Genomic DNA, 19696 nt, shown 5'->3' with positions numbered 1-19696 from the left:
AATTTTAATTGCTTTTTTGTTCTGTTTTTGTACAGAAGACACTTTAGGTATACCTTAAATACAGCAGGCTGTGCACTTGAAAAGAATGCACTACTGTGCCAGGCCTGGTGGTACACAACTGTGATCCCAGTACTTGGAAGGTTGAGACAAGAGAAACACAAGTTTGAGGCCAGAGTGCAGTAATTTAATGAGATACTGTTTCAAAATTTAAGAGGGGCTGGAGAGTGTAGCTCAGAGTTATAGTACCTTGGGTTTATTTTCCAGTACCACAAAAAAGTAAAAATAAATAAATTCATATATAAATATAGTACTTTGGGCTCTGACTTTATTTACCATTGTTTCTATTTGGTAACTTACAATTTATTTGCTTTTTATTTCTTTTCTTTTCTTTTTTTTTTTTTTTTTTTTTAGTTTTGCCATTCAAAGAGCCAGCTTCTCTGTGGTCTTGTTTATAAGAACAAATTGTTTTTGTTTTCTCTGCTTTACTGCATCCTGGTTCCACTTAAATTTCAAAGTCTGGGTAATGTACTTCAATGGTAGAGAACTTGCCTAGCAGGTGTGAAACCCTGTGTTTGATTCTCAGTACCACAAAAAAAGAAAAATAAAATAAATTCAACTAAAATATGAAAAATAAGTCTCAATAAAAAATCTACTGAATTTTCTCTGCATATTGCACTGATATAATTTCTTTCTCTTGACCTCTCCCTGAATTCCATAAAAGTCACACATTATAGACTTATGAGTATACTCCTCTCTAAGTGAGTATCATGAGGATATATTTCAAATAAAGTTCACTGAAGATGAATAACTGATGCTACTGAGAAAAAAGGAAAAATATAATTGATCTATACTTTTTGATTACTTGCTTGCTATAAACTCAAGAAACATTTAAATATGAGAACTGCTCATTTTTACTCTGGCTTTGGAAAGGGAAGGTATAACTAATAAGGGCAGGGAATATCTTTTGGAATTCATGCCAGACCAGAAATCCATTGCAAGGTCAAAACTTTTTATTCAGATGGAGGCCATTGTAAAAGCCTGTTGAATGAATGGAGTCCTGTCTTTCTAGGAATGTCATACTACACTGAAAATCGTCATCTCCTTATCAGTTTATCAGGTAAGAAAAGAATGTAACCGACACTGGTTTATACAAGAATAGTTATTAATCCCTATAACTGGAAACTCAGGGGTAGAGCTTGTTTGCAGAGTATGTCTATATACAAATAAAAAGGATGTAAACAAGACCTAGTTGTTCCATCTTTTGACCTAAACCTCCTCTGAATGCTGGAATCATTCTCAGATCCTCATAGTTTTAAGGTTGTTATACTCCTCAGCTTCAAATTCAGTTAAAAACAAAACAACAATAAATAAATAAAAAACCGCTACTCTCTTTCAGATAAAGTCAACCATTGGGCCGTAGGTGTCTAATTAGAAAAAAAATACTCTGTAATCAAACCCCGTGGCTGTGGTGGCAAAAGGCATTGGACTAGAAACCACCACTATAACTAAAAATTGGCTTGATCTTGTATAAATTTCTTGGAGTCATGGTAAGAGACTGACTGATGGTACACTGATAATCGTCTTTAATATGCCTACTGCTACCACTGTTACTGCTTATGGCCAGCACTTATGGACTATGCTACACAGTGAATTTTAGTTTTTACAAATCTTTTCATTTAATATTTGCTATAATCTTATAAGTATGCTCTTTATTATACCTATTTTATATATAAGAATATTGAGCCTAGAAAGCTAAACTTTTTTCCAATTTTATTGCAAATATAAGTTACAGAGATTATTAAGTTTAATTTATAATGCTCAAATTTTAAAAATGCCACTTAATATTGCCCGATTCACTGAACTCTCAAGAAGCACAATCTAGAAACCTTGAAAATATGACCATCTGTTGCCCTAATGAAACCTAATGGAAAATGGAAAGCAAAAATGTAAAATTAGGTATTATTTCCAAATGAATCAGGCAAAGGTCCTCATTAGTGCTGCTCTGAGAAGCTGAATCTTGTCTAGTCCTCAATGAAAAATGTTACTAGGAACCCAGATGCTAATTTTTACAATTAAGGCTAGCCTTGGAGCTAACACACTGGCTTTAAAATTTCCAGAAGTTATAAAATCTTGGAATAAAACCGACATTACTTACTATTTTACAATAGAGAAGCCACAACCTATTCCAAGGTGAGCCTATAACTGCATTGGAAGTGCATAGAGGCACAGTCAGCAAAATTACTACAAAGACAATTTAGACCAGACGGCCAATGAATTACTGCCATAATGAAACTGCATGATGTCTCATCAACTCACTCAACAAGATTTTAACAGATGCCTTCACTTGGGAATTGTGTTGATCCGTGCTATGAAAAATACTAATCAACATTAGATACGATCCTTAACTTCAAAGAGCTTGAGTCTGATATAGGCTAAAGCATAAAAACAACTAATTCTAACAAAAATAAGAGGGAATATATACTGATAAATGTCAAAGTGCAAAGTATCACCTTAGAAGAAGTAGATGCATACTGTAACCTAATTCCAACTGAAAATATACTGACACCACATTGATTCTTTCTGGAGAAAGGCAATCTAATCCATATCACATGTTTGCAAGTCACTGTGTAAGATTCCTGTGCAGACAGGATTCCCCATTTTCTTTTTCTCAGCTGAAAAGAATAATCTAGTTTCAGTTAACTAGTACATACAGGATTAAAAAGAAATAGACAAAATAAATTATTTATTTATTTATTTTTTTATTGGTGGTTCTGGGGTTCCTGGAAACCTTTCTACCTCTGGGCTATATTTTTATACTTATTTTTCTTTTTTTTTGAAAACAGGGTCTCTTAAGCCAGCGCAGCTGGCTCCAAACCTGCGCGATCCTCCTGTCTCCACCTCCCAAGCACTGGGATTACAAGTGTGTGCCACCATGCCAGGCAAAAAAAAAAAAATTATTTTTTCCTAGCTCTTATTTTCAAAATTACAGAGGGCATCTCTCCTGGAGTTTTTCAGGGTGTATAGGAGTGCTCCAGGCACCCAGAGTTTGAGAAAAGGTGGTGAGAACCAGTGCCTATATGGTTGGGTGGGGTTGGAGGAGGACTCTTACTTACCCTGGGACAAGGGGATTTTTATCAGAAGTAATGATGTTAAGAGAAATGAATCAAAATTCACAGAAACCAAAAGCTAATAAGGAGACAAAATTTTATGTAAATGATGTAAATTAAGTATTTACTAATCTAATTGTTGAACAAACTCTGTGGCTGGGTCTTTAACTTTTCTCTATCCAGGTGTTGTTAACTTTAAAATTCCATGAATCCTTTGGCCTTAATGACTAAAGTCAGTCAGTCTCTCTCTTTCTCTCTCTCTCTCTCTCTCTGTCTCTCTCGGTCTCTCTGTCTCTGTCTCTCTCTCTGTGTCTCTTGCTATCTCTGTCTCTCTCTGTCTCTCTGTCTCTCTCTGTCTCTGTCTTTCTCTGTCTCTGTCCCTCTGTCTCTGTCTCTCTGTCTCTTTCTGTCTCTCTCTGTCTCTGTCTCTCTGTCTCTCTCTGTATCTGTCTCTCTCTGTCTCTCTGTCTCTGTCTCTGTCATCTATCTCTGTCTCTGTCTCTGTCTCTGTCATCTATCTCTGTCTCTGTCTGCCTCTGTCTCTCTTCCTCTACTCTCTCCAGAGTAAGCACTTGTCCCAAGAAAGAGCTTGTATAGACTTCAGATTTCATAAGATTCCAAGAGGAATTAAGTTTTTATTTTTGTTTTAATTTCACATATCTTTTCAGGATGTAACAAATTCTTTGACTGATAGATGAACTGTAATAACAAAATGTTTTTTCAAGATGTCTTGATTAGTCTTTTTCCTCCCTTACCTTTTATATGTACTATTTAGTAAAAAAAAAAAAAAAAAAAAAAATATATGGCACATCAGCTCCTAAAAATGTATCAACCTCAACTCAGGAGGCACATGACTAGCAAAAATGACTTTTTATTTATTTGTTTGTTTATTTATTTATTCATTTATTTACTCTGTGTGTGTGTTACTGTATAGTAAACCTAAGGGCAATCTACCTCTAAGCTACACCCCTTGTTTACTAGAAAAGACCTCGCTAAATTGCTGAGAGCTTCACTAAGTTGCTGAGGCTGGCCTCAAACCTGTGTCAACCTGTGTTCCATCTTTTTGTTAAGCCTCCAAAATACTGTGATTACAGGTGCAAACCATCACTCACGGCTTGACAAGCTTCAATAGGACGGTGACAACCTATTCAAAGATGAAGTAGCAGCTGAATGAAAAGTGTGTAGAGTCCCAATTAGGAAAATTATTATGAAGACCATTAAGACCTGATGACCAAATGAATTATTACCAGAATTGAACTGCATGATACTTCCATCAGTTCAGCTTCACAGGGGAATTGCAGTATTCAGTGCTATAAGAGATATTAATCTACATTTCTAATGATAGAGTTTGTACCTGATAGGCTGGGAAAGTATCAGAATTCTAACAAAATAAAGGAGACATACAGATACATGTCTCCTATGGTCCCACCTTGCAGGTGTGTAATAGTTTCTATACAGCTCTCACCACAAAATCTTCCATATTTTTCAATATACTCTTGACTTCGTTTTTTCAGTATAAAATCAATTTCACAATTTCAACAATTCTCTCACCAAGCACCATATTTAGGTGTGGAATTTTATCTTTTTTATTTTTATATTTATTTGTGTTTGTTTGCTTGCTTGCTTGCTTGCTTTGTGTTGCTGGGCTATACCTCAGCCTTTTAATTTTGTTTTGTTTTGAAACAAGTCTAACTAGGTTGCTGAATTCTAAATAGTGCAAAAAAGATAAATATTAATCAAGTGATCTTTCTTTTGTTGATATTGGGGATATAGTTTTTCTTGATATTTTCAAATAAAAGCATGGAAACTAAGATTATAAGCTGCCCTGGTATTCAAAGAATCCTGCTTTTGGCATTAATTGTAACATTAGAGAGTGGCACATACTTTTCCCAACCTTCTTTACCGCTATTGAGTGACATCACTTCAGCCACTTAACCTTCCCCTTTCCCAGATGTACCTCTGTCACTAGCGATAATAATATCAGTTATTGCAATCCACAAATGAGATAGACTATATAAAACAGTGGGAGAAAATGAAAAGCACTCCACAAAGGGAACACTTCTTTGCACATAAGGCCAAGGGTAGTTTAGCATTATGAAAAATTCAAGGCTTTTGAAGTTAAAACTTATATTTAAGTTCCATTTCTGCTACTCTCCAGGATGAGCTTATTTAGATCAATAACCTTTCAGTCTCATTTTTTGTCAGTATCTAAGAGTTTATAACTATCCTTCCTTATACAGTGTTGCTGTGAAGCTAAAATAAAAATCTAGCCAGGTGTGTTGGCACATGTCTATAATCTCAGTACTTCTGAGTCTAAAACAGAAGGATCTCAGGTTCAAGACCAGACTCAGCAACACAGTGAGACTCTTAGAAACCTAGTGAGACCCTATTTCAAAAGAACAAAACAAAAAATATAAAAGGGGCTGGGAGTGTAGCTCAGAAGTAAAAGGTCTCTGTGTTCAATCTCTAGCACACTTACACACACCAAAAAATATAAATTTAAAAGTCTTTTAAAAATAATAAATATAAATAAAGCATATTATTTGTACAAATATACCCATTAATATTGCTGCTGTGACTGTCATTATAGCTACTCTTATGATAATTTATGTTACTTATTAGAAGATATGTCGACTTAAAGGAATATATTAACATTATAGCTACTCTTATGACAATTTATGTTACTTATTAGAAGATATGCTGACTTAAAGGAATATATTAACATTATTATAGATGCAAATATAATTCCTATTTATTGATGCAGTGTCAAAACAATATTTGTGATTATATAATTTGTCTTTATCTCCCAGTTTTTTGTTTTGTTTTGTTTTGCTTTGCTTTGTTTTAAAAATCAACAACAAAGAACTTCTCAGGTTTGGATCTGGAATATCCCATAAAGAATGGGACAACCCATTAAGAATGCAATGTCCTGTACTGAAATCATGGTCTCCAATTCATCAAGGTTCAGAGAGCAGGCTTTTAGGCAATCATTGGCTCAGCTCTGACTGTGTCATTGGATTAATCCCTGGAATGGACTGAAGGTTGAATGGACCACTAGGAAGTGGGACCTAATGGAGGGATGGGGCCCCTGGGGGTGTGTCCTTGGAAGGTTTATCCTTTCCCTGGCCTTTTTTTTCACTCTCTTTTAGCTTCTTGGCAGCTTTCCACCTCCCACTCTTTAGCCATCATGAGCTGCCTCACCTCAGGTCCAGAGCAGGCAGCTGGTTGAACGCAGACTGAATCCTCTGAAATCTCAAGCCAAAATAAACATTTCTTCCTTTAAGTTGTTTATGTCAAGTATTTTGGTCACAGTGATGAAAACCTGATTAACACACTACCTAATTCATAGTTAAGAGATAATTGTTTAAAGTTCGTAAAGTAAACAAAGGTGGCAGTATAAAAAAAGAGAACTGTTGCAAATATTTTAATCATTATTAGTCACTAAAATGCCAGTGGTAATCATGCTAAGATCATCAAACTATTCATTAAAAAATTATTCAAATACATTATTTTAAAATATATTTTCCCAGATGCAAATGTCAAGGCTCCCAGCTTGCCCCAGCCATTGATTATGGGTTTGCTTTCCAAATGCTGATGTATCAGATATGCCAGATATTACTATCATAATATTTTTTCTTCATTTTCTTTTTTCAAGCTCTGGTAAGAAATGGGATTTGAGCCAGAAAGGTGAGAGACTGGAACTAGAAGCAGTCAGAGAAGTATATCCATAGAGTATAACATTTGTTTTCAACTGAATGATAGTTGTGTACTTGCATAAAAAAATTTAAACTTGTACAAAAAGAGATGTAGCCTTTTCCCTTGGCTTCTGGGAGGTGGTCTTTGTCTCTGGGCTAGCCAGAGAATGACAGTCTGATTTAGGGTGGGAACTTTGGGTTAATCAGTAACAATTCATTAGAGTTTGAGATCAACTAAGTGAGAAACCAATCAATCATGCCTATCTATTGAGGCCCGAATAAAATATCCTAACATAGAGGCTCAGGTGTGCTTTCTATTAATCAATATTCCATGTGTTTCTACCCATTGATACCAAAGGAGTAAAACACTCTGACTCAGAAGAAAAACAGAAATTCTGTATTTGGTACTTCTGCTGGACTCTGCCCCAATATTTTTATTTTAATCCGTACTTCTTTCCTATAATAAACCATGACCATGAGCAAAATAATAACTTTCTGTGAGTTATGTGATCTTTTCCAGTAAAATATCCAGCAAAATAATGGTTTTGTGGACTTCCACTAACTTGAGTTGGTGTCAGAAGTGAGAAAGGTCTTGTGAACTGTACCTTCTAACTATATTTGAACCAAACTCCTTACAACAACTAATTTTAACAGTAAGTCCAAACTTTAAGAAGATAAAAATCTTATCTATTTTACCCACTTTGGGATGTCAAGTGTATATAATATTGTGCCTAATATGTGGTAGAGTTCCAATAAATATATGTTGAAGGTGGTTGTGGTGGCGCACGCTTGTAATCCCCGTGCTTGGGCGGTGGAGACAGGAGGATCGCGCTGGTTAGGAGCCAGTCTCGCTGGCATAAGAAACCCTGTTTCCAAATAAAAATATAAAATAGGCCTGGGAGTGTAGCCCAGAGGTAGAAGGGCTTCCAGGAACCCCAGTACCACCAATAAATAAATAAATAAATACATACATACATACACATCATACATACATACATTTTATATATATATATACATACATATATATATACATACATACATTATATATATGTATATATATAGTATGTATGTATGTATGATGTGTATGTATGTATGTATGTATATATATATATATATTATGTGTGTGTGTGTGTGTGTGTGTGTGTGTGTTGAATGAATTTTAGGGTTACTGGGATTGACTTTGAGGGCAAATCCACATTTGTACAATGGTTTATAAGACTACCATTAAAACTTTGACCAAAGTAATCACAATCAATTGTTCCATTATCATATGGGATTTATTCCATTTATATCTGGAATACTTTAAAATTTAACAAGTCTTTAAAATTTTCCTTTGAGAATATGCTCAATGCTGTGGCTGAAGAAAATATTTCACCATGATGAAACAAAGACAAATATGTAATTCTTGCCCACCAACAAAATAGAAGCCAAATGCTGAGATATTAATTCAGAAGTATGATCTGGTTCTCAAAGAGAATGTGTGATGGAGTGAGGTGACATCAGGTAAAATTTGGGATGGGCTGCACAAAAGATTGTTAATTAGATAGGGATAGGACAGAATTTTGTAAATGTAATAATATAAATAATGTCATTAGAGTAATATTATTTTATTCCTTACATATTTTTATAAGGATCATTACATAATAATTAACTAAAATATTATGTCACAAATTTTAATCATAATTTTTAAACAATCTAGAATTATTATTACTTTATGAAAATGGTACTTATCAGGAATTAATATATATATACAAGATTTTGTTCAAAATACTTAAATATAAAAATTATTGATGTAACTGAATGTATAGATAAGAACAGAAAGAGGTTTGTTTATGCTTTGCCTTCTCTGTATCATGAAAATATCTCACCTTCACCCCTTACATAAGTGTAATCATTTGTGAAAATTTAGATGATCTTACATGTTTTTGCAAACACTTATAAAACTCAAAATAGAATGTCAAAAGATATGAGATTTCATGTCAGACTGGTTAAATATCAAAAATTTAAAAATTAAGGGCATTGTCTATATAAGACAAATTTTGTAGAAAGATTTGTTTTAACAAACTGATGTACAATAGTATTTCAAAAACAGAAGTTTCTAATATCCTCAAGTTTCTTTTGTATGAAATAGTAAAGTTTTCCATCTTTTATCTAGTCTTAGCCTTTTATCTACTGTGGTAAGAAAAAGTGATACTAAATGCTACTAATAATTGGGGCTTTTTGTGAAGCAGCACAGTGAATTTAAATTTACTAAGGAAAGTGTGTTGCAAAAGAAGTTACCGGACATATAAATAAATGAAAGTATAGCCTACATTCATGGCTCAGACTAATAAACATTATTAAAATAAAGCCACAGAAAGTAAAGGGCCGTATGTTTTTCCTAATATGCACAAGCTAGAGAGATACTGAGATACCAAAGGTACTCCAGACAATGGAAGAGAAACTTCAGTGGGGCCAGGGAGGTAGTCTAAAGAAATTGGAGGGGAAAGACTGAAGTTCATCAATAAATATACCACCATTAACTATGTATACATTTGTGAATATATCAACATCTATTTCAATACTATATATTATGAAGGAGAGAAATGGCGACGGGGTTGGGGGGGGGGACCAAGTGCTGTGCATATGTACATCACTGTTAACATGATTTACATTATGCACCAATCAAAGCACATTATTAAGAAAAAAAAAAAGTCCAGCCAGGCGTGGTGGCGCACACTTGTAATCCCAGGGTGTGGGAGGCTGAGACAGGAGGATCGCATAGGTTTAAAGCCAGCCTCAGCTACTTAGTGAGGCTCTCCGCAACTTAGTGAGATCCTGTTTTCAAATAAGATATAAAATAGGTCTGGGAATACTCCGGGTATAGCCTGGAGGTAGAAAGTCCTGGGTTCCACCCCCAGTACCAACAACAACAAAAAAAAGTCCATATGACCTAAAGCAATCTAAATATTTAATGCAATTCCTGTCATAATCTCAATGACATTTTTTGGAGAAACAGAAAAACCCATCTTAAAATTTAAATGGAATCATATGGAACCTCAAATAGCCAAAACAATCTTGGAAAAACAAACCACCAAACAGCTCAGAAATAAGCTCTCACAGTAATGGTCAAGTCATCTTAACTAAGGGTGTCAGAAAAGATTGTCTTTTGACCAGTAATGTTTGGAAAACTAGATACCCACATGTTAGAGAATGAAACTGGACCTTTACATTTATACCACCTACAAAAATTAGTCAAGAGGGTTAAAGATCTAAACGTAAGACCTGAAAATGTAAAACTCCTAGAAGAAAACAGGAGAAAAGCTTCATGACATTAGAGTGTCAAATATTTACTGAGTGTGACACCAAAAACAAACACCACAAAAACAAGAACAAACAGATGAGGCTTTATTACACTTTCAAGGTGGGAACTGGTGAAGGGCTAAAAGGGATGTGTGCATGGATGCTTCTGCCATCTGGTTCTCCATTAAGATATATAACTAAAATACACCAATAAAAATATTTTTTAAAGTTCTGCATAACTAACAAAACAATCAAGAAAGTGTAAAGCCAACCTAGAGTATGAGAGAAAATATTTCCAAATTACCTGATAAGTTGTTAATATCTAGAATGTATAAACAATTTCTATAACTCAATAACTTCAAAGTTAATTTAGAAATATGTGAAGGATATACACATAGGAATATATCTATCTTCAAAGAAGATATACAAATGACACCCTAATAGGAATATGAAAAGATGTTCAATATCATTTGCCATGGGAAATGCAAACCAAAACCCTAAAAAGACATCATCTCATACCTGGTAAAATGGCCACTGTCAAGAAACAAAACAAAAAACAAAATCCCCAGAGAATATCAAATGTTAGTAATAACAGAGAAATGTGAAATGTTGTGCACTGTTGATGGAAATATAAAACAGTAAACATTAAGTGAGATTTTATTAAGCCTTAGAAAAGAAGACAATTCTGTCACTATGCTAAGTGAGAGAAGCCAGTCACAAAAAGAAAAATTTCATATAATTCCACTCACAGGAAGCATCTAATGTAGCCAAACTCTTAGAAACAGGAAGTAAAATAGTGGGTTCCAGGGGCTGGAGGAAAAGAAAAGGGGATTGTTTTTGTTCAGTAGGTACAAAATTTCATTTTCACAAGATGAAAAATGTTGTAGATATTTGTTGCTCAACAATGTGCATATGGGTGACACTTCTGTCATATACAGTATAAAATAAGATGTTAAATTTTACTTTATGTGTTTTAACCACAATTAAAAGGAGAGAAAGAAAGAATGACAGTGTGAGTTCATAATGTTATCACATATACAAACAAATAGTAAAGAGGAGTAAAAAAAAAATGTGAGGCCTAAATGTTTTCTCAGGATCAAAGCAAAGTAAACATCTCTATAAAACAAAACAAAAACCACCAAATAAGTTGCAATTTCAGACTACAAGGCCTCAAGTCCTGGAGAGTTGAAGGAGGTGTCATGGCCCAGAGTTTAGCCAGGGGACAGAAAGAAAAGCCCTCTATGCAAGATGGGGCAGAGCCATAAGCTAGCTGCTAATATCAGAAGCTAGGACAGAGTCATCCTGCTCCAACTCTAATAAAATTAAAATAAAAAATGCTCCTGCCACCTTGAAAGAAGACATAGTCGTAAAGCATCATGAGGAGAATAACTGCACAACAGAACCAAGCCATGCCCTAGGCCAGGTCGCTCCTTTGCCCTCAGTGCTAAAGAGAATAGAGAGAGAAGAATGTGCCATAATGAATCTCAAATACACAAAGAACAAATTTTGAATTCTAATCAAATCTAAACCAAATTCTGAAATGAAAGTCAACAAAATCAACAACTAAACTACAAATTCATTACCACAGAAATTAACTTTGTGGAAAAATTTGACAAAGGATGTTAGAAAACTCAGAAAAAGAGAGAGAGAGAGAGAGAGAGAGAGAGAGAGAGAGAGAGAGAGAGAGAGAGAGAGAGAGAGGTGAATTCATGACTTTCTGCAAAAAGAAAAAAAAGATCCAGATAACAAAAACAGGAAGAAATAAATCAAAAAAGGGAAGATATTAAATAGAAACCATTCAACATCCCAAAATGGAAAACATTGTGATTAAAATCACAAAACAGATGGCACAAATTCTAGACTATCTGAATTTGAAAGTTTCTAATTTAAGACATATAAATATTATCAGCACAAGAGACTGGAAAGCATAATAAAAAAATGTATATGGAATACAAGTTCAAATTTTCTAGAATTAAAAAATATGATTCTTTGGATTATTATTACATTCCAAATTCCCAACAGGAAAAGGCATTGAAACTAGACATTACAGTGACTTGTCAGAACAGGAAGTATAAAGACAAAACAATTTTTAAAAGTTTCCATAGAGATTACTTACAAAGGAAAGAATATTTAGCTGACAGCATACTTCCCACAGTCAATAGCAGATGCCAAATACCAATGGGATATGGCTTTCTGAGTACTGGGGAAAATATTGGTCAGCTAAGAATCTGATAACTATCTCAACTACAGTCCAAGTGTTAAAGTGAATAGTAGATAAAATGAATTAATTACCCACTGACCTCAAGCACAAAACAGTTATAGATGTAGCTTAGCAAGAAAGTAAGCAGATCAAATTTGATACACACATAAAAGTGATATGCATAGAAGTTACTATAAAAATTGTGAAATTTAGAGACTTCCGGGAAGATGGCAACAGAGAAAAGCAGGGCTTACGAGCCTCGCTAACAACCAATCTCTATTACCACAAAATCAGAGCCTTTCATAGCAGAAAACACTATCAGCAGAGAAACAAAAAATGTAAATACAAGGAACAGAGAAAAAGAGGGCTGGAAAAATGAGACACCAGAAAGAAACCAGACCACAGTGCTGTGGCCGGAGCCGTGGCACGGAGTGGTGCAGATGCCATCTTCCCTTATAGTACCAGGCCCCAGAAGGAGGGGGACTCAGAATGGAGCTCAGAGCCAGAGAGGAGATACACCGGCCTCACAGCCGAGGACACGGCAGCAGCGCCTTACTGCCGGCAGCAGCAGCAAGCTCACTGGATGGCACCAGAACAATACACTCAAGAGCCCACCAGGCTCCAGAGAGGAGCGGCGGACAGCGAGCCGAGGTGAGCAGCTGCAGATCAGCCGGGTGGAATTCGGCAGATTTTTCAGCGCAGAGAGCGTCTAAAGCTCCCAGGGGCCAGGCTCAGCACACCCTGCAGGGACTCAGAGCAGAGCTCAAAAACAGAGAAATACGCCAGCCTCACAGCCGAGGGTGTGGCAGTGGTGCCATATTGCCACCGGCGGCGGCGGCGGCAGCAGCAGCAGCAGCAGCAGCAGCAGCAGCAGCAGCAGCAGCAGCAAATTCACCAAGTCCACTACACCTCCATCAGAGCACTCAACAACAGTGAGTCAAATTGTGGCCCCTAGAGGAGAAATCCCAGTACTGTACTCCCAGGGACTTGACCCAGTGGGGGAATGGCAGTGGCAGAGATATCACACCATAGTCACAACTCCCCGCAGGAGAACACCCAACCTGGCACCCCCCCCCATGGTCTAAAGCAGCCTCGATTGACTAACGGGGTCTAAGACTTTGTGATACAACCCAGTAAAGGAGTAGTGGTGACTGAGATACCACAGACTCAGGATCCAGAACACCTTAAGTTGAAGTCGTAGTGACCCAGGGAGGAACCCAGAGAAGACACAAACTTCTGAAATCATGGGAAAAAGGAATAACAATGGAGCAATGAATGCCCACAACCCCACAACATCAGAACCTAATAAAACAGAAATTCAGAGATTTCTAGAAGATCAAATCAGGAAAATAACTGTAGAAATAATAGAGGTGTTTCGAAAAGAATTCAGAGAGAGCCAAAAAGAGATAAAGGACGCAATCAATGAAGTAAAGGCCTCAATTCAAAGTATAAACAATCGATAAGACCACATGGAGAATAGAATCTTGCTCCTAGAAGATGAACACTCCAAAAATGAACGCATAGTTTCTAATTTAGAAGAAAAAAAAAAATCCAACAGCAGGCATCTGACATTGAAGAAATATGGGCAAGAGGTCGATACACAGGTCCAGGAAACTTACAGAACTCCCTTTAGACAGAATTGGAGAAGAGGATCCCCATGCCACATAATTGTCAAAATGACCAATGTGGAAGCCAAGCAGAGAATCTTAAAGGTAACAAAAACAAAGGTCCAAGTGACATTCAGAGGCAAACCAATTAGAATCACTCCAGACTTCCCAAACCAAGTCATGAAAGCCAGAAGGGCTTGGAGTAACATATTCCAAACTCTGAAAGAAAACAACTTCCAGCCAAAAATTTCCTACCCAGCAAAACTTTCTAATTTTCTAAAAAATTAGATGGGGAAATAAGAAGCTTCCATGACAAACAGCAAAACCAGTGCTAGAGAAAATACTCAAAGAGATTAACTACAAAGAATAAATAGGTAAGGCTGGGTGTGGTGGTGCTCACTTGTAATCCCCACGCTTGGGAGGCGGAGACAGGAGGATCACGCTGGTTCGGAGCCAGTCTCACTGGCTTAAGAGACCCTGTTTCCAAATTAAAAAAAAAAATATATATATATATATATGTATATATATACACACACACATATATATAATAGGTCTGGGAGTGTAGTCTGGAGGTCGAAGAGCTACCAGGAACCCCAGTACCACCAAAAAAAAAAAAAGAAGAAGAAGAAGAAGAAGAAGAAGAAGAAGAAGAAGAAGAAGAAGAAGAAGAAGAAGAAGAAGAAGAAGAAGAAGAAGAAGAAGAAGAAGAAGAAGAAGAAGAAGAAGAAGAAGAAGAAGAAGAAGAAGAAGAAGAAGAAGAAGAAGAAGAAGAAGAAGAAGAAGAAGAAGAAGAAGAAGAAGAAGAAGAAGAAGAAGAAGAAGAAGAAGAAGAAGAAGAAGAAGAAGAAGAAGAAGAAGAAGAAGAAGAAGAAATAGGTAACACACACCAGAACCAGAGAAACAAGATTTTTCCATCCAACAGACAACTAAGATTGGTTATCTTTGGAGATTCATTATTTATGTTAGTCTTTTACCTATTTCTAAATTGTATTGTTTGATTTATGTTGCTAATTTTTAGGATTTCTAGTTGGAATATTAATATACCTTCAGCTATAGCATTTGGAAATATTTTATCCCATTCTATCAGTAACTTTTAACTCTGTTTACATTGTCTTTGGATATACAATATATTTTTATTTTTTAGGGAGTTTGTTTACCCTTCTGTTGCCTGTGCCATTGACATCATATCCAAGAAATCACTGACAATTTCAATGTTGTGAGGTTTTATGACCCAGATTTTCTTCTAAAAGTTTATAGTCTTAAGATTTATATTTAGGTCTTTTATCTATTTTGAGTTAATATTTGTATATGGTGTTAGGTAAGGGTCCAAATTTATTCTTTTTCATGTAATTATTATTTTTCAACAATATTTAGTTAAAAGATAATTATTTCCTCCACCAAATGTTCTTGGAAACCTTGTCAAAAATAACTTGACAATATATGGAAGAATTTATCTCTAGGCTTTTACTTAACTCCAATGGTTTATATATCTGCCTTTATAACAGTACTACACTGTTTCAGTTATTGTAGCTTTATAAGGTTTGAAATCAGAAAATATACATCTTCTAGTTTTGTTCTTTTTTAAGATCGTTTTGGGTATCTAGAGTCCATATTCCATATTAGGATAGATTTTTTCTGAAAAATAAATAAATAAATGTATGATAGTTTCACCTAAGAAAAAAGAAAAACTATTCTCTGGTAAGAAAGAAAGCAAAAAGAAATATTGAAAGGTTATCTTTAAGTCATCAAAAGCTTGGTATCAGACAAATGAAACTGTTATGTGAGATTATCATTATTAATTTTGGATAAATTGCTATAATACTAGATGTCAACCACTAAGCCAAGCATGGGAAGGAGGTATGGGGAGGGAACAAGGTGGAGATTGGGTAGGGGCTAACTGGGCGATGTGTGCATGTATGTCTACAAAAGTTTTTTTTTTTTATCCCATTATGATGTATGAATACAGTGCACCAATTAAAAAATTTTAAATTGTGAATTTTATTGACTAGTTATAAAATACCGAATTCATTTTAAAGTACAACTAATCAAATTTGCACAAAGGGTGGTGGCATTTAAGAGTTAAAAATATATATACTAAGGCCGATGAGCTGTTTGAATGGAAGAGAGAAACAGAAAAAGTATCTAGAAAACCACATAATTAGAGCAAGGCATGGTGGCGCATGCTTGTAATCCCAGAGCTTGGGAGGCTGAAATCGGAGGATTTCACAGGTTCAAAGCCAGCCTCAGCTACTTAGTGAGGCTCTCAGCAACTCAGTGAGAGCCTGTTTCCAAATAAAGTATAAAATAGGTCTGGGAGTATAGCCCAGAAGTAGAAAAGCCCCTGTTTTCCACCCTCAGTATCACACACACACACACACACACACACACACACACACACATACACACAAAGAAAACCACATAATTATGTATGTATAATAAAAAATAAAGGTCACCACTAAAGCAATTAAAATGTGGCTTAAGTTTACAACCTAGCCAAAAAATAAAATAAGTAGAAGCTTCAATAATGTAACATAAACTAGAAGAAGTACAAGTAGATTAAAAATAAAAATTACAATGGTAAAAGCAAATTTAGATACATAAGCCATCTTGTCAAATATGTATAGCTTAAATGACAATTAGAACAGATTTTCATATTGCATTTTAAAACTCTAGATCTATGCTACCAAGCAGTCACTTCATCTTTATTGTTTTTCTCTCCTCCTGTCTTTGGTGAAAAGGAAAATTGAAAGTAAAAAGCAAATGAATATCTAAATTAAATGTGAATAGAAACCAGGTTAATAGCACTAGATAAATTCATTGTATCTATTTTGGTTAAATATAGAGAGTTCATGTATTAATGTTCAGAACTGATATAAATAATATTATCAGTGGATACCTCCATTATAATGAATTTACTGGATAGTGACCTAGGCAGGTGGAGTGTGGCTGGAGGAGGTGAGTCCTGTGGCAGGAGGAATGATGACATCAGGAACTGTGTTTGTGTCTTTGAATCCCCTTGATTGTTCTCTTGCTACTGACCTCACTGATTTGAGAACAGATCCCTTGCTCTCTCCCTTTCTCTGCTTCCCATTGCCTGCCCTGAGCTCCACAGACCCAGCCTGACATGGACCAAACCTCTGAAATCTGCAGATCTGCAAGCAAATAAATCTTTCTTTCTCTACATTGTGTGGTCAGATGTTTTGTATTCCAGCAGTAGGAGTGCCAGCTGAAATAGTACCACTTGTGAAAGCCTCTTGAACTCCAATTAGCTTCTTTAGGACCTTTTCAGTTTTCCCAGCCACTGTCGCTTCCACATACCCACTTATGACCCTCAATCATATGCTCAGGGCACTTTTCACAAGACATAGGAAATTGCTCCTCCAATGACCTCATGCCTTAATGCACACCAAGCGCACCTCAGGGAGGCCAAGACTGACAGCAGGGACTGAACTCTCCACAAGGCCTGGACTTGTAGAGGCACACCAGCCAGAAGGAATCAGCGTGAGGTGTGCTGAGGCCTTGCACTCCAACATGGCCCTTTTTAGTCTTATTACAGAACCATCAGGACTGCATTCCTGTTTAAAATGAAAAGCCAGCATTACTCCTATGAGCCCTCACCAGAAACGGGGTAGATTTGAGGGTACAGAACCTGATGACAAATGTCAGCAGTGCTACACTTTAAAAATTAAAGGCTTCTTGTTCCTTGTATCATCACAGAACCAAAAGCAAGGAGAATCACTGTGACTGTAGGTGTGAGGCAAGTTTAGGTAGAAAGAAAAAGTGAAAAGCTAGAAACTCTAAACAGTTAACTCAAAAAGTGATAATTGGCTTCCCAAAGCCGTTCACTAAAATACTCCTGCAAGCAGGTCTTTAAATGTTTCTCAAAACCTTCTTTATCCTATGGATTACAGGCCCCTATGGCTTAGCTTCAATTTTGAAAAAGTAGTTGAAAGAAAGTATATCTGAAAAATGCCACAGAAGATGAAACCACACCCCTCCCTTCCTCTCCCTCAGATGTCCCTCCCCCAAAATACAAATATCCTGATTATGATACTGGTGTCAAAATTTATGCATTTTTCTTCTCCCTCTACCTGTGAAAATCAATTCTAGTTCAATGATCTGAACTCTAGAGTTTTTGTGCAATTATTATTTGAATTGTGGCTATTTATTTATTTATTTATTTATTGCGGGTCTGGGGATGGAACCCAGAGGCATCTGACCTCCGAGCTACACCCCCTACCCTATTTTATAATCTTTATTTTGAAACAGTGTCTCACTAAGTAGCGGAGGGCCTCACTAAGTAGCTGAAGGTGTCTGCGAACTGCGATCCTCCGATCTCAGCCTCCCGAATGCTGGGATTACAAGCGTGCACCACCATGCCCGGCTGAATTGTGGCCTTTTAAATATGACATATAGAACAGTTTGCCTATAGCTGCCTATTTGAATCCTTAGATCAATATTATCTCTGTTTTAGCTTTTATGGCATTAAAAGATTTTTTAAAGTTTTAATAAAATTATTTTTATTTTTATTATCTTTCCTTCTCCTATTTTGAGTCTTAAATTCAAAATGGATTCACAATAACTGAATATGAAGAACCATTAGAACTAATGCACACTAAAAATGAGTGCTTGTTACTTTGATGGAAAATATACTTGTCTTTAAGTATTTTAGCAGTAACTGTTCAAAATGTATACGTGTACATATGTATGAATTATTAACTTTAATTATTTTAAAACACATTTTTATTTTAAATTGGCACGTGATAATTGTATCTATTTATAGAGTATAGTGTGGCATTTTATTACATGTACAATGAGTAGTGATCAGATCAGGGTAGTTGGCATTATCTAACTATCTAACTATCACATCAAATAGTTATATTTATGTTGAGAACATTCAAACTATAGTGATTTTAATTCTAATATGGGTGACAGATGCATTACTAATATGCAAGTTAATGTACCAGAGATTCATTTAGTTAGATATTGAAAAAGCCTAATAAAATTATTCAATAACTAATTTATAATCAAGTATATATTAATGAACTTCCTAAATAATCTTGTATAATTTACTGAGATCATAGAAAGGGTAGAAATTTGAGACCATGATTTTTCAAGGAATTTTTTTCAGAACAGAAAAGTCTCATATGGAAAGCAGAGATTATATATACACACACAATATTCAGCACAGCCACATTAATTTTTTTTCAGTACTGTGGATTGAACCCAGAGGCATTCTACCTCTGAGCTACATCCTCAGCCCTATTTTTTATTCTTTATTTTTAACACAGGATCTCACTAAGTTGCAGAAGGCCTCACAAAGTAGCTGAGGCTAGCCACGAACCTGCAATCCTCCTGTCTCAGCCTCCAAAGCACTAGGATTACAAGTGTGCACCACCACATCTGGCCAGCCACATTCTTTGATACATAAATTATCATATGGAGAGTGAGACAAACATCAGAATAGCATTAACAACTTTAAGATATGGCAGTGCTAATAATGTTGCCATAGAGGTTACATAATTGTGTATGTTTTAAGTTTGAAAGTTAGCAAAGATGGTGACTAATGTCCTCATTCTAAAGGTCCAGAAACCAAAGAAGGAAATTGATTGGTTTAAAATGATATGTAGATAGTAACTGGAATGCAAATAATATCACCATTTCCCTGATCCTAATACAAAACTCATTTCATAAATACATACTGCTTTTAAATTAAAGTTATTCTGCAAACATGACATGTTAGATAATACACATCTTTAAACACAAACAAAAACACAGTCTATTGTAAAAAAAATATTTTCTCTA

General features: G+C 35.6%; 1 protein-coding gene across 1 annotated transcript in view; it reads right to left on the bottom strand.

Annotated features, from left to right (window-relative positions):
• LOC308263541 (fibroblast growth factor 12-like) overlaps positions 1–17424 on the bottom strand; it is a gene marked incomplete at both ends in the record, with an annotated part of 189223 nt that extends 171799 nt beyond the window's left edge. Inside the window, one exon of the mRNA XM_080696549.1 lies at positions 17308–17424. Coding sequence (XP_080552675.1) covers positions 17308–17424 — 117 coding nt within the window. The remainder of the gene's footprint in view (positions 1–17307) is intronic.
• Positions 17425–19696: the final 2272 nt, after the last annotated feature.

This window comes from Muscardinus avellanarius, assembly GCF_963383645.1.
Source record: "Muscardinus avellanarius genome assembly, chromosome: 5".
NCBI lineage: Eukaryota > Metazoa > Chordata > Mammalia > Rodentia > Gliridae > Muscardinus > Muscardinus avellanarius.
Note: the sequence above shows the minus strand (reverse complement) of the source record. Positions and strands in the feature narration are given on the sequence as shown.